General features: G+C 44.1%; 1 protein-coding gene across 4 annotated transcripts in view; it reads left to right on the forward strand.

Annotated features, from left to right (window-relative positions):
- Positions 1 to 4,016, forward strand: part of CARD10 (caspase recruitment domain family member 10) — a 49,454-nt gene extending 45,438 nt beyond the window's left edge. For all 4 annotated transcript variants that reach the window (XM_027873980.1, XM_027873964.1, XM_027873973.1 and 1 more), the window contains exons 20-21: positions 789 to 904; positions 2,179 to 4,016. In XM_027873980.1, coding sequence (XP_027729781.1) covers positions 789 to 904; positions 2,179 to 2,386 — 324 coding nt within the window. In that variant the 3' untranslated portion in view covers positions 2,387 to 4,016. The remainder of the gene's footprint in view (positions 1 to 788; positions 905 to 2,178) is intronic.
- Positions 4,017 to 15,013: the final 10,997 nt, after the last annotated feature.

A 15,013-nucleotide genomic window follows, 5' to 3' on the forward strand; every position in this document is an offset into this window, starting at 1 on the left:
GGGATAATACTAGTATGTACTGCACAGGACTCTTGGGAGGATGAAATGAGATAATGTCTCTACAAATGTTAACCTTCATCATCATTATCATTATGACAAATGAGGAAACAAACCAAGGAAGGTAAATAAGGTGCTCAGGCACCCAGCTAGAATCCAAACCCAGGACTTTGGACCCCTAGCTTCAGAGCTCTTTCCACTCTACCGTGTTGTATTAACTTGTTGTGCACCTATCTCCACACTGGGCCTTGGTTTCCTCCTCCAATAAATTTGGGTTTTGGACCAGACTTTCTCCAAGGTCCCACCCAGATCTGTTATTATGTGACTCTAATCTTGGACAGGACATGGCTTATTTGTGCCCATTTATCAGATGAGGAAAGTGAGACCAAGAAATGGCTTGCCCAAGGATACATAAGAAAGCCCCTAGACCTCTCTGGGCCCCAGTTGCTTCATCTATAACGTGAAATAGCTGGGCTACATGACGTCTGAGGTCCCTTCTAACCCGAGATCTTGGACCCCATGTTCTCATGGACCCAGGTCTCCTGATGGTCAGGCCAGAACTTTTCTTCCCCTGCTAAATTGCGTCATTTTGTCTACATGAATCATTTTCCCAGGTGGAGGTGAGGTGGAGAACCCGGGATCTTCTGGTGACCCTGGCTACATCTGGGGCCACGGCCGGGCTGGGGAGGCAACGCTAGGGCCTGGTGGCTGGTGGCTGGTGGCTTGGGTCTTTGGCCCCCAAAGGCAGAACATGTGACCCGAAGGGCTCTTTTCCCTGCTCTCAAATCTAGAACAAGCACTGCTTGCTGGAGTTGAGCCCCCAGAGTGTGAGGGAGCTGGTGCGGAGTGAGATCTACCCAATTGTCATCCATGTGGATGTGACAGAAAAGAATGTTCGGGAAATCAGGTGAGGCCGCGCGCTTGGGGCTGTGGATGTGTGTGTCGGGCTGGGAGGGTGGGAGACAGCAGGGGCCTTTTCTGGGGAGAGGAGAGGAGATGGGGTGTGTGGGAAGCGGCCAGCAGCAGTCAGTGAGGAAAGGGCTAAGAGCAGGACTGAAGGGGCCTGGGAGGGACTGGAGGACAGCAGCTGGTTTGCTGGGAATACACGGGTGGGGATGCTTGGGGGGCATGGCAGGGGAGGCCGTGAAGGACAGAGAGTTAGAGGTACAGTCTCTGATAGGTAGTAAGTAGACAGAGGTCTGCATGTGCAGTTCAAATTCCTTGGACACTAATTGGCAGTATGACCCTAGGAAAGTCACTTTCTTTCCTTCTCTGACCCTCAGTTTCCTCATCTGTCAAACGGGATACTTAAAATAATAACTACCTTCCTCCCAGCATTGTTGTGAAGACAGTTCTTTATAGAAATGGGAATGGATTATTAGTTATGATTTTTTTTTTTACTTCTATCAGGCTGTTAGCCCTTTGGGGAAAGGGAATGTGTCCTATCTAAATTTTGTATTTCCCCACTGCCCTGCACTGGTCTTGATGTGCTTAATCACTGTTTGTTGAATTTGTTCTTTTTTTAAAATTTTTTTAATTTATTTTTTATTTGTTTTTTTTCACTCTTTTTTTCTTTTTAATTAATTTATTTTGAATTATCAACAATCACTTCCATAAGCTTTTGAGTTTTAAATTTTTCTCCCTCTCCTTCCCCACCTCCCTCCCCAAGGTGACGTGCAATCTGATATAGGCTATACATATATATTCCTATTGGATTTGTTCTTGAGGAGGGAGGAGAGATACATGTGCAGACAGCTGATTTATAGATTAGACTGTGGGGTAACAGGATCCCAGGTTTGGAGCTGAGAGGGACCTCAGAGAAGGTTTATCCCCCTCATTTTACAGAGGAAGACACTAAGGCACAGAGAGGTCACAGACCTTGCCTAGGGTCACACAGCTGGTTAGGGTCTGAGGTGAAATTGAAACTCAGGTCTTCCAGACTCTATATTATTATTACAAATTATTACAAATGGGGAATATTACAAACTCTATTTCAAATGAGGAAACTAAGCTTCAGAGAAGAGATGGGGTTTGTCCAGAGGGCAGGAATCAGCACTGACTCCCTGAGGTGCAGGAAGGGCTGAGCCCAGTGGCCCTGGACGCTAAGCTCAGGGTCCCTTTTCAGCCCTGCTCCAGGCTGGCCTCCATTCCCAGCTCACACCCCCACGTTCCCTTTGGCAGGAGTTTGCTGGGCCGACCAGGCTGGCGAGACTCGGAGCTCCTGAGGCAGTGCCGAGGTGGGGAGCATTTGCTGTGGGACCTGCCATGCTCCTGGGCACGGGTGGACACGCATGCCTGGGCCCACGCAGAAGAACTGGCCAAGGTGGTTCGGGGCCGTATTCTGCAGGAGCAGGCCCGGACAGTGTGGGTGGAATGTGGCGAGATCTGACGGCCCCTGCAGGTGGAGCCGGGAGCCCAGCTGGTCTGGGGCCTCCTGCTTTTGGGCAGGCAGACCCCCCTCCCTCCTCAAGGCCTGCCTCTCCTTTCCCTTGACTCCTTCCTTCTTCAAGCACTTTGAAGGTGGTGCAGACCTTCCTCACTCTGGGACGTGGTCCCTAGCTGCCCATCTTGGAAGACTGACTGACCTCTGGCAGCAGAGGCTGTTGGGAGGTGGGTGGGATGGATGGATGGATGACCTGCTCTGCTCCTCTTGGGGACATGCAACACCCTAGCCAGGATCAGAGTAGTTGGGGGTGCAGTTATTTCATTTTCATGTCCTCTCCATCCCTCCCTCTTCTCCTGAGCAGCCTTTCAGCTCTAGGCTCCCATCCTATGGACAGGAGTCAGAGGAAAGCCTGGCCCTAGGCTATTAAGCAAAACCTCTAAAACAGGGATTCTTAACCCGGAGTCCCCGGCCCCCCAACCACGCATGAGAACACATCGATGGCACACGAGGAATCTATGGAGAGATTTCGGGGGGTCTGTGAACTTGGATGGGAAAAAGTACAGCTTTCTTTTTAGTCTTCTAAGCTAAACTCAGTATTCCCTTCAATTATGAATGTAGTCATCAAACTGTGATACTGAACATGGATCTGTTGGCGTCCCCAGACTTCCCGCTCGAGGTGCCCAGGATGTAAACAAAGTTGAGAACACCTAACCTAAAGGGCGCAAGCCTGGCTGCTGCTCCTTCTGTCTGCCCCTGGGTCTGTTGTTCTGTGTCCGGGGATGCTGTCATACACGTGGATGCACAACTGCCTCTCATGTGCCTATGGGTTTTCTCTGTCTCATGCGTATGTGTTCTCCCTCATTCGTACACGTTTCCTACCTGTGCTCACATGTACACACAAGTACATACGGGCACATAGTGGTCACATTGTTATGACCTTGCCCATGGTCATAGACATACGTGGACACATTCCCACGATGCATTTGTCGACTGTGCTTCCATACACCTATTCTGACCCACGTGTGCAAAGACAACATCACAGCCACGGAGCTGGAATTGAGGAAGGAAGCCCAGGGCAGTGACTTTCTGCCTAGACAGGAGCATCTGGGTTCTCTGGGTCCACATCCAGATTTCTTTCTTCTGTACCACACTGTTACCATTTATATGTGCCCACGATGCAATACATTGGTTACTTGTGCACACGTGTGCCCACTTACGTGTGACCCCACATGTTCTCACTGGTGCTTCACATCCATGCTTGTGGGCATTCACCTGTCCACACCTTCACCCACGCACTCTCCCTGTTGCCACTGCTATTGCATAGCGTGTGTGCAAACATACGTGCACATGGTCTCACCTGTATGTGTAGAGTTGGTCCATGTTCACATGTATCGCCTTGTTCTCTCCTCTGATCACACGTTCATCCTCTCACATGCAATCCTACCCCACCTTTTGCACACACATGTGTGTCTGCGCATACCTCGGTTCCCATGTGAGACCCTCAATGAAAGCTGCAGAAATTTCTGGGGTTGACTAGAACTGGAGACTTTACTGTGTGTAAGTTATTAAGAGCCTCTTTTTATTAGGAATCTGGTGTACAAAGAAGAAAATTAAACTCCATTTGATACAGAAACCGGTGTCTGGCTGCTGCTTCCCATACCTCCCACAGGGGCCTGACCAGCCAGGCTTTCTTCCTCCTGCCTGGCTCCCCATTGCAGGGGACTCCTACTGCTGAGACCTTTCAATGCCTGCCCAGCCCCTCCTCACACCCAGCAGCTCAGATTTCTCTCCTGGCCTTGGAGCCACCGCCTGCCAGCTGGGCCCCTGTCTTTGGGAGAACAAAGGGCCAGGCTGGGGCCCAGATCACCTTACCTGACCCTGTGGGACCCTTGTCTTCTTTGCTTCTGTCCAGATGGACCTAGAGCACCTGGAGACTTGACCTTTCTTCTGTAACAGGCATAGGGCAAGTCACCACCACCCTTGAGTTTGAATTCCATCATCTGTCTAAGAGGAGAAGAGTGACCTCTGCCTGATAGGTTGCCCCAGATTGTTGGAGGTTCAGATGAGATGTAGAGGTGCTCTGTCATGGAGCAAAGGAGACATCTCAGGAGAACCGTAGGATTTAAGAGCTGAAAGGATTTCATTATCTCATCCAACCCTCACTATATAGATGAGGAAGCTGAGATTCAGAAAGGGGAAGAAACTGCTTCAAAGTCATGCGGATAAGCTTGTGGGATGCTAGGCTGAAATTGACTCCAGAGATCAGCCGCTCATATGTTTTACAGATGAGGAATCGGGCCCGGAGCTTCTGGGACTGGCAGAGGTCACACAGCTAGCGTGTCACCTCCAGGATCAGAGCCCCAGCCTGCTGACTCATTGCAAAGCCACCAATCTCACATTGAGCCGAAGAGAGGGGCCTCTAACCTGGCACCTGCTGATTTATCTGGGTGCCTAAGATGAGTTCCCTTTGCTCAGCTGCAAGGGATAGAGGCAAAGGGGCTTGGGTGTGGGGACACACGTTTTAAAAATAAGTTTATTTATTTATTTTTAGTTTTCAACATTCACTTCCATATAATTTTGATTTCTAAATTTTCTCCCTATTTCTCCTCTCTCTCCCCACCCCAAGATGGAATGTAAGTTGATATAGGCTCAATATATACATTCATATTAAACCTGTTTTCACATTAGTCTTGTAAAAAAGAATTAGAACCAATGGGAGAAACTATGAGAAAGAAAAGAGAGAGAGAGAAAGAGAGAGAGAGAGAGCACAAATAAGCTTCAATCTGCATTCAAACTCCATAGTTCTTTTTCTGGACGTGGACGGTATTTTCCATCATGAGTCTTCTGGAGTTGCCTTAGATCTTTGCATTGTTAAGAGATAAGTCTATCAAAGTTACTCATAGAATAATGTGACTGTTACTGTGTACAATGTTCTCCTGGTTCTGCTCATTTCACTCAGCATCAGTTCATATAAGTCTTTCCAGGTTTTTCTGAAGTCTGCCTGCTCATCATTTCTTATAGCATAATAGTATTCCATTACATTCATATACCACAACTTGTTTAGTCATTCCCCAACTGATGGGCATCCCCTTAATTTCCAATTCTTTGCCACCACAAAAAAGAGCTGCTATAAATATTTTTGTACATGTGGGTCCTTTTCCCATTTGTATGATCTCTGGGATACAGACCTAGAAGTGCTATTGCTGGGTTGAAGGGTGGGGACACATTTTTTAAGAGACAAATGAGAAAGTAGAGATGGTGAGAACAAAAGCTCTTATTTGTATTCTCTGAGGGAACAATGGGCTATTGGCAAAGGAGGGAGTGTGTTTCACAAGGTGTCTGGAGTCCTTATAAATCTAATTAAAGTGTCTTTGGAGACACTTTGGAGACACTCTAAAAAGAAGGGAGAAGGAGACAACTACCTTGGTTATAAAGCTACGTATCAATCAATGAGCACTTACTAAGCATCTACGGTGGACGAGGCTTTGGGTATACAAAGACAAAAATGAAATATTTCTTGCCCTCAAAGAAGTTACATTCTATCAGGGGAGACAAAATCAGTTAACAAACATTTATTAAACTTCTACTGTATTCGAGGCACTGTGTTAAGTTCTAGGGACATACAGAGAAAAAGGAAACATTCTCTGCCCTCAAGAAGGTTATATTCTATCAGAAGAGGTTACATCACAACAAGCATTTATGTAGAACCTACTATATGCCAGGTACTGGGGTTAACTGCTGGGCATACAACAAAATGAAATTGTCTTGGAGGAACTCACATTTTACTCCAGGGAGACGAGTATATCTTTGGACATATACAAAATAGAAACAAGGTAGCTCCCGTATTTGAAGAGTAGCAATAGAAGGTGCCAGGAAGAAAACCTAAGGCTTCAGAGGCTGATACAAAAATATTCAAGATGTGAATGAACTTTCAAGGTTTCAGGGACCCTAACATAAAGAAGCAAATTTGATGTTAGAATTATCACCGAAACTTGCTGAGGCTAAAATATAACTACAGAAGACTATACATTTAAGAGGGACAGAACAGGCAAAAGTGGGTTGGGGGTGGAGATTATTCAAGAAGATGTACCCACATGATGAAATCCAAGAACCAAAGTGGGCAAGCACAGTGGAGAGCACATCAGTGAAGATCATGAGAAGTAGGCACTGCTGTCATCAGAGTGTGCTACAGACCACTTGGTCAGAAAGACGAAATTGATGAGGAGTCAGAAAATAATAACGTAGTAAGGATGGTGATATTCAATTATTTGGACGTTTGTCGGAATTCGGCTAAAATCAGAGTGGTTCGTAATTTTTAAAAAATATATTTTATTTTTTCTAATTACATGTAAAAATAATTTTTAACATTCATTTAAAATATTTTTGAGTTCCAAGTTTTCTCCCTCCCTGTGCTCTCCCCTCCTTGAGAAGACAAGCAATTTGATACAGGTTATATGTGTGCAATCATGCAAAAATATTTCTATATTAGCCACATTGCAAAAGAAAACACCCTCCCTCCCCCGCAATCGATAATAAAGAAAGTAAAAAAGAAAAAGCTTTAATATGCACTCAGATTCCATTAATTCTTTCTCTGGAGGTGGATAACATTTTTCATCATAAATTCTTTAGGATGGTTTATCATTTCGGGGTTTGCCTTGATGACAATTTCATCCTCCCAAGGTAAGAGAGGCAATGAAGAGAGCTGTTTTTCTAGACTTGATTCTAAGCAAAGAAGAAGAAAGCATTGTTGGAGTAGAAGTGACAGGGAGTGGGGTGAGGTCTAAGAGCAACAGCAGCTGCACCAACGGTGGCAGCTGCCTCACAGCAAGGGGTCTGCAGCAAGGCCTGGGGCAGTTCACCATTGAGGCCCACCCTCTGGCAATCCAGAAGCCACCTAGGCAAGTGAGCAGTGTGTACAGCTCAGCAGGGCCCCACATCAACCTCAACCCTCTCAAAAGCCACCAGTGAGGCCTTGACCCCACTGCTGACCAGTAGTGAAGCCCCGCCCCCAGACTGGCCTACCAGTAGAGAGACCTTGTTTCCATAGCAACCCAGCAGCAGGGTCCCTACCCCTAGGACAGACCAGGAACAAGATCCCTCCTCCAGGGCCAGAAAATCTTAGGAAAAAAAAAAGCTTAGAAAACCCTAGAGATTCAACTAAAGACTACTTGAAATTATTAACAACTTTAGCAAAGTTGTAGGATACAAAATAAACCTACATAAATCACGAGCATTTCTATATATTACCAACAAAGTCCAGCAGCAAGAGAAATTCCATTTAAAATAACTGTAGATGATATAAAATACTTGGGAGTCTGCCTGCCAAGACAAACCCAGGAACTCTGTGAACACAACTATAAAATACTTTTCACACAAATAAAGTCAGATCTAAACAATCGGAAAGATACTAATTGTGCATGGGTAGGCTGAGCCAACATAATAAAAAAGACAATTCTACCTAAATTAATTGATTTATTAAGTGTCATACCAATCAAACTATCAAAAATTATTTTATAGAGCTAGAAAAAATAATAAAATTTATCAGGAAGAACAAAAAGCTCAAAAGTATCAAGAGAATCAATTAAAAAAAAAAAGCAAAAGAAGGTGGTTTAGCCATACCAGATCTCAAACTGTATTATAAAGTGATAATTATCTCTTTTTTTTTTTTTGCAGTTGGGGTTAAGAGACTTGCCCAGGGTCACACAGCTAGTAAATGTCAAGTATTCGCTCTGAGGCTGGATTTGAACTCAGGTATTCCTGACTTCAGGGCTGGTGCTCTATCCACTGAGCCACCTAGCTGCCCCTAAAGTGATAATTATCAAAACAATCTGGTACTGGCTAAGAAATAGAATGGTGGATCACTGGGATAGATTAGGTACAAATTACATTATAGCAAATGATCATAGAAATCTAGTATGTGATAAATCCAAAGATCTAAGCTTTTAGAACAAAAACTCATTATTTCACAAAAATTTCTGAGAAAACTGGAAAACAGTATGACAGAAACTAGGTATAGACCAGGGATGGGGAACCTGTGGCCTTGAGACCATATGTGGCCCTCTAGGTCCTCAAGTGTGGCCCTTTGATTGAATCCAAACTTCACAGAACAAATCCCCTAAATAAAAGGATTTGTTCTGTAAAACTCAGACTCAGTCAAAGGGCTGCACCCAAAGATCTAGAAGGCCACAGGCTCCCCATCCCTGGTATAGACCAACATCTCACACCATATACCAAGATAAGGTCAAAATGGGTGTGTGATTTACACATAAAGGGTAATACCATAAGCAAATTAAGAAAGCATGGAATAGTTTACCTGTAAGATTTATGGATAAGGGAAGAATTTAGGACCAAAGAAGATATGGAGAGCATTACAAAATGCAAAATAGATAATTTTGATTATATGAAATTAAAAAGTTTTTGCACAAACAAAATCAATGCAACCAAAATTATTAAGGAAAACAAAGAACTAGGAAATTTTTTTTTGCAACAAGTATCTCTGCTAAAGGCCTCATTTCTCAAATATATAGAGAAATGAGTCAAATTTATAAAAATACAAGTCATTCCCCAATAGATAAATGGTCAAAGGATATGAAAAGGCTGTTTTCAGACAAATAAATCAAAGCGACGATCTATAGTCATATGAAAAAAATGCTCTAATAGTGATTACTATTGATCAGAGAAATGTAAATTAAAACAACTCTGAGGTACCACCTCACACCCATTAGAGTGGCTAATATGACAAAAAGGAAAGTGTTAGATTTTGGAGGGATTGTTGGAAAATTGGGACACTCATGCACTGGTAGTAGAGCCGTGAACTGATCCAACCATTCTGGGAGACCAATTTGGAACTATGCCCAAAAGGCTATAAAACTGTACATACCCTTTGATCCAGCAATATCACTGCTAGGTCTATATCCCAAAGACATCAAAAAAAAAAAAAAGAACCTATTTGTACAAAAATATTTATAGCAGCTCTTTTTGTGGTGGACTAAGAATTGGAAAACAAGGGGATGACCATCAATTGGAGAATGGCTAAACAAGCTGTGATAAATGATTGTAATGGAATGTTATTGTGCTAGAGGAAATGACAAGCAGGATGATTTCAGAAAAACCTGGAAAGACTTACATGAACTGATGCATAGGGAAATGAACAGAACCAGGAGAAGTTGTACAAGTAACAGCAATATTGTACAACGATCAACTGTGAATGACTTAGCTATTCTCAGCAATACAATGATCCAAAACAATCCCAAAGGACTAATGATGAAACGTACTACCCACCTCCAGAGAAAGAATTGATATTGATTAAATACAGACTGAAGCATGCTATTTTTCACTTTCTTACTTTCATTTTTTTCTTCTATTCAAGACTTGTACAAAATGACTAATATGGAAATGTTTTTACAAAATTGCACATATATAACCTGTATCTGATTGTTTACCATCTCAGGGAGGGGAAGAAGGGAAGGAAAGATAAAATTTGGAACTCAAAACTTTAAATAAAAATGTTTTTAAAAATTGGAAAAAAAGAAGGGATCTATGAGTTTCCCCAGAATAATGGCCAAAGGGACCCATGATAAATAAATAAAGTTTAAGAACCCCAGAGTTTAGCAAAAGTTGAGGTAAGATCGATGCAAGATTGAGGTAGGTGGGTGTAGTGGGTAGAGCAATGAACTTGAAATCAGAGAAACTAATTCTGACAGTTAACTTCTTACAGGCAAGAATCTGCTGCCTAGAATAGCTAGCATTTCTATAGTGCATTTAAGTTTGCAAAGCATTTTACAAATATTATTTCTTTGATCCTCAAAACAACTCCAAGAAGTAGATGCCCCCATCCCCATTTTATTACCCCCCATTTTATAGATGAGAGAGGTAGAGGTTAAGTGACTTGCCCGGGATCATTCAGCCAGTAGATTTGAACTGGTCTTCCTTTGGGTCACCTAGCTGCCTAACAAGTCAGTTGCTATTCTTGGGGTCTTAGTTTCCTCACCTGTAAAATGGGAGGGTTGGATTAGATGATCTCTGAGGTCTCTAACAATTCTAGGTCTAGGATCTGGTGATTCCACTGACAAAAATTCTATTGAGAAAGTCAGCCCAGGTGGGATGGGAAATTTTCCAGAATGGAATTCCGAAGACCAAGAGAAACACTTTTGATCAGGAAAGAGGAAAGTTTCCTGAAGAGACAAGAGATCAAATGGGATAATATACATAAAGCGCTTTGCAAACCTTAAGTTATTAAGCTAATATGGATACAAATGGATACAATATGGATAAAAAGCCATGTATAGACACTGGTAGCAGAGACATGTAATACCAATGAATACAAAAGCCTGGAATGGTCCTATTTATGTGTGTTAACAATGTTGGAGCTCAGAATCAGATAAGAGCCCTGAGGAAAGGCAAGAATGGCATAAAGGGCTTAAAAAATTCCATATTATGGTGAAAAGAGGAGGCTCAAATAAGGCATAAAATCCTGGCTTGAGTGTAAGGACTGATGATAACTAATGTTGGAGAGAAGGCAGAGCCACTCAACTCCGTAACAGAACATGTCTGTTTTCTCTGCCAAGGAGAACAATGTTTGGACTGAACAGGATGGATAAATGACTAATAGGGAGCTGAAACAAGATAATTAGGGAAATAGTAAGAAAGCACCTAGATGCTTTCAATTCATTCAGGTCATCAAGCTCAGACAAACTATATCTCATGATACTGAAAGAACTGGTTAGTGTGATTGCTAAGCTGTTTGAAAGATCACAGGGCATGGGAGAGGTGCCCCAGGTCTCAATAAGGATTAATTTGCCCTTATTTTTTTTTTTCTAAAAGGAGATTGAAGACTGGAAACTCTAGGCCAGAGGTGTCAAATAGTGACCTTTGGGTCTTATGTGGCCCACAAGTACAGTCTGCTCCAGAGTAAAATGTAATTAGGAAATATTTAACAAAATAAATAAAAACACAGTAAAATATAGCTAATAATTACATTTTAAAACTAAGTTAATATGCAGCTGCAGTAATCCTTTTGTGGGGAATCAATGGCCCCCATTTCTATTTGCATTAACACAACTTCTCTAGGCTGTTTGAGCTTAATTTTTCTTCCAGACAAAATTCTAGGCTGTTCTATTAATAGAAGGATCAGAATTTAAGAATACCTCAAGGGTATTGCCTCAATTGACAGTGCATTTTAAAAAAATCTCTGAGGCAAAGAAAATAGAGACAGTGGGATGAAAATTTTTATCTCAAAGTAAAACTCTAACATCTACTTGTGATTATTTGTATTTAAAGTGCTTTTGCACACATAGAAGTTAGAGAAATTATGGTAAAATCATTTTTTAAAATTTCTGCATCAATTGCCATGCTTGGCTCTTTTAGTGAATTACTGAATCTAGAAAAGGAAGCGGGGACGCAGAGCCCTTGTGACTTCTTCATGGTCAGACCATACCAGATGAACTTAATCTCTTTTGACAAGTTTCCTAGATGGGTAGATCAAGGGACAGGGAAGGCAGAGTTGACTTAGCTTTTGGCAAAGCATTTGACAAAGTTTGTCGGGCTGCTCTTGGGTCCAAGATGGAGAGATTAGGAGTGGGTAGAGGTCAGTGCTGTTAGGAGCCTTCAAAATTGGGCAATGACAAGTCCTAGAACAATCCTTACTGGATCAAGGTCTGCTTGGAGGAATACACTCACTGCAGTGTCTCTGGGAGCTGTCCTTGGGCTGGACTGCTGAACATCTGTTATCAATGTCTGGATAAACTTATCACATTTCCATGTGACATGAAACAGCCAGGGACAGCCAACTTAGATCAGGCAAAAACATCTTGAAAATGTGGAACAATGGAGGTAAATTGAAGATCATGAAATTAGGATTATGGCACAATTATTTATTTATACACAGCCTTAAAGTCCACAAAATGTTTTGTACACATTATCTCACTAGAGACTTACAACAACCCTTCGAAGTAGGCTGTATCAGAATTATTATCCCATCTTATAGAAAAGGAGACAGGCTGAGACAGGCAAGGTGTATTTAACTTGCTCTGGGTCACACAGCTAGTGTTTAAGACAGGATGTGAGCTCAGGTCTCCCTGACTTCAGGCCTGGCGCTCTATCCACTGCACCACCTAGCTAACCACCAAGGTATTTAGCATCTCTGTTTTTCAGTTTCCTCATCTGTAAAATCGAGGGTGGTCAGTAGGACTAGAGGGCAGCTTGTTCCTATGAATAGTAGCAGACCTACTAGGTGTGAGGTAGATCTCAGTCCGGGCCTCACTTGTTCCTGTGCATTGTCCCTGTACCCCCAGTAAACACTAACCAAGGAATGTTCCTTGCCTGAGGGCTGGGGGTTCAGCAAGAGGGAGCCCTGGCACGTGCCATGCCCAGCCCACCTCCAGCCCTTCTTTTCTCCAGGGGAGCAGGGCAGGAGGGAAGGACACGGAATAGGGAGCCGGTGGAATGTGGTAAGCCTCAGGGGGTGGCAATTACCCAGGTAAACACGTGTTGAGACATTTAGAGGTAATAATGTCTGTGCTCTAAGGCCCCTCTCAGCTCTGACGTTCTCTGTCCTAAGGTCTTTCTCAGCTCTGACATTCCATGTTCTAATGTCCCTCCCAGCTCTAGATTCTGTGATACCAATAAATACTCATTTCCCATCCAAGACTGAGATGCCCAAGAGCAGAAGAGGTTGCCCTAGGAGGTCATGAGTTCCCCATCCCTGGAGGATGAACAACCACAATGGCCTGCCCAGTTGACCCTTATGAAATGCTTGTTGAAAGGAATGCAATTTCTGTTCTGGGAAGGGTTGGCCTAAATCCCGCTGCTGTCCTCTTTAGTTCTGTGAGTCTGTGAGTCTGTGGCAGGCTTCTGGTGGGAGGCCAGGTGGGCAGGTGATGGCCATGAGTGTGGACATCACAAGCAATCCAGGGGCTCAAGAAGAGCCACGAGCTCATTCTTTGACCCTAGGGTGCCATTGAGCTTTCATTTACCCAGTTCCTTGTGAAAACTCACATTTATATGGTGCATTAAGGTTTACAAAGCATGTTTTCTTTCAACTCCATGAGGTCTGAAGTACAAGGATTATCCTCCCCATTTTATCAGGGAGGAAACTGGAGCCCAGAGAGGGCCAGAGACTTACTCAAGGTCACACAGCCAATAATTAGCAATCTGAGGATGAGGATGATAAGGATCAGAAAAGCAGAGTTCAGAGCAGTGGTGGGGGGAAGAGGAGAGCTTATGGTTGAGAGGCTATGGAAAGCTTCCTGAAGGAAAGGACATTTCAGTTGGTCTTTGAGAATAGAGAATTTATTTATAGTTGGTAAAAGGGTGGGGTAAGGAGAGGTAATTACTCCAGGGGAATATTTGGAAATGGGGACCACATCACAGAGGGGAGTGCAGAGTGCTAGCAGTAGAAGGTAAGGCTTGAAAGGGAGTTTGGGGACAAATCGTAGAGGGCGTTGAATGCCAGGCAGAGGAGTATGAATTTAGGGGGTGATCTGGTGAGGGGAGCCTGGTATTGTCTTGGAGCATTAAGGTCCTGGAGATCTCATAAGTCGGGTCCTGGAGAATTTCAGGAGAAGCAGAGTGGATGCTGGAAGCCATTGGTTAAGGGAGGTGGTAGAGCTCCATGGGATTCGACCTCAACGTGGGGGGAGGTAGGGTCTGAGATAGGAATCTAGCAGAGTCTCTTCAAAGAGCTGGTCTGCAGGGAGAGAATGTGAAGGTCTCAAACTCAGCTGAAGCACCTCGCCCTTCCCCTCAATATCCTGTGGACCCAACATTTTCCCCGTGGGATATGCACCTAATATTTTGTTCTGTCCTTGTCTTCTTGCCCCCTAAGGGTTTCTCACTCTTTTGGGGTAGGGAACTACACCCTTTCTGGGTGTGGTGGACAGGGCACTCATTGGACCAGGAGTTAGGAGATCTGGGATCTTGTTCTGGCTCTGAAGTTACTGTTCTGTGTGATCTTAAGCAAATCTCCCACCCTCTCTGGGCCTCAGTCTCCAAGTAGACAAAGTGATGTTTGGGACTAGGTGAATTCTAAGCTCTGACATTTCATGTTCTAGGGTCCCTTCTAGTTTTGACATTTCATGTTCTAGGTTCTCTTGCCACTCTGATCTCTGTTTTTAAGTTCCTTTCCAGCACTGACAGTTTGTGTTCCAACACTGTGCATTCGAAGGTCCCTTCCTAGGCCAGCATTCTTTGAACTTAGCCTTTTCTTGCAGGGCTGGGTATGCTGTGGGTTTGAGGAAGACATTAAATTCCACAGAGTTGAATTGAGAGTCTGTAGCAGCTCTGGAAGCCTGGAGAGCTCCCCGCTGTTTCTGGTTTCCCTTCCTCCCTCCTCCCTGTGCTTCCCCCTCCCCCTGCCCAAGGGCAGCAGCTGCCAGGCCTCCCTGGAAGGCCAAGGAACCCCGCCCCAATGCATAAAAGGAGTGGGCGGGGCTCAGGCTGGCCCTGGCAGCCTCGGCTGCCCACAGGCCCACGGGCTGCAGATTGAGCAGGTGGAGGACAGGAGCTGCTGGGTGGGTGTCGAGAGCGTGGACCCTAGTGCTCTACCCTTCTCTCCTGTCCTGTCCTGTCCTGAACTCTCCTCTTCCTCTCCTCTTTCTCTCCTCTCCCTTCCCCTCCCCTCCCCTCCCCTCC

This window comes from Vombatus ursinus, unplaced genomic scaffold (assembly GCF_900497805.2).
Source record: "Vombatus ursinus unplaced genomic scaffold, bare-nosed wombat genome assembly UNPS02003292.1, whole genome shotgun sequence".
Taxonomy (NCBI): domain Eukaryota; kingdom Metazoa; phylum Chordata; class Mammalia; order Diprotodontia; family Vombatidae; genus Vombatus; species Vombatus ursinus.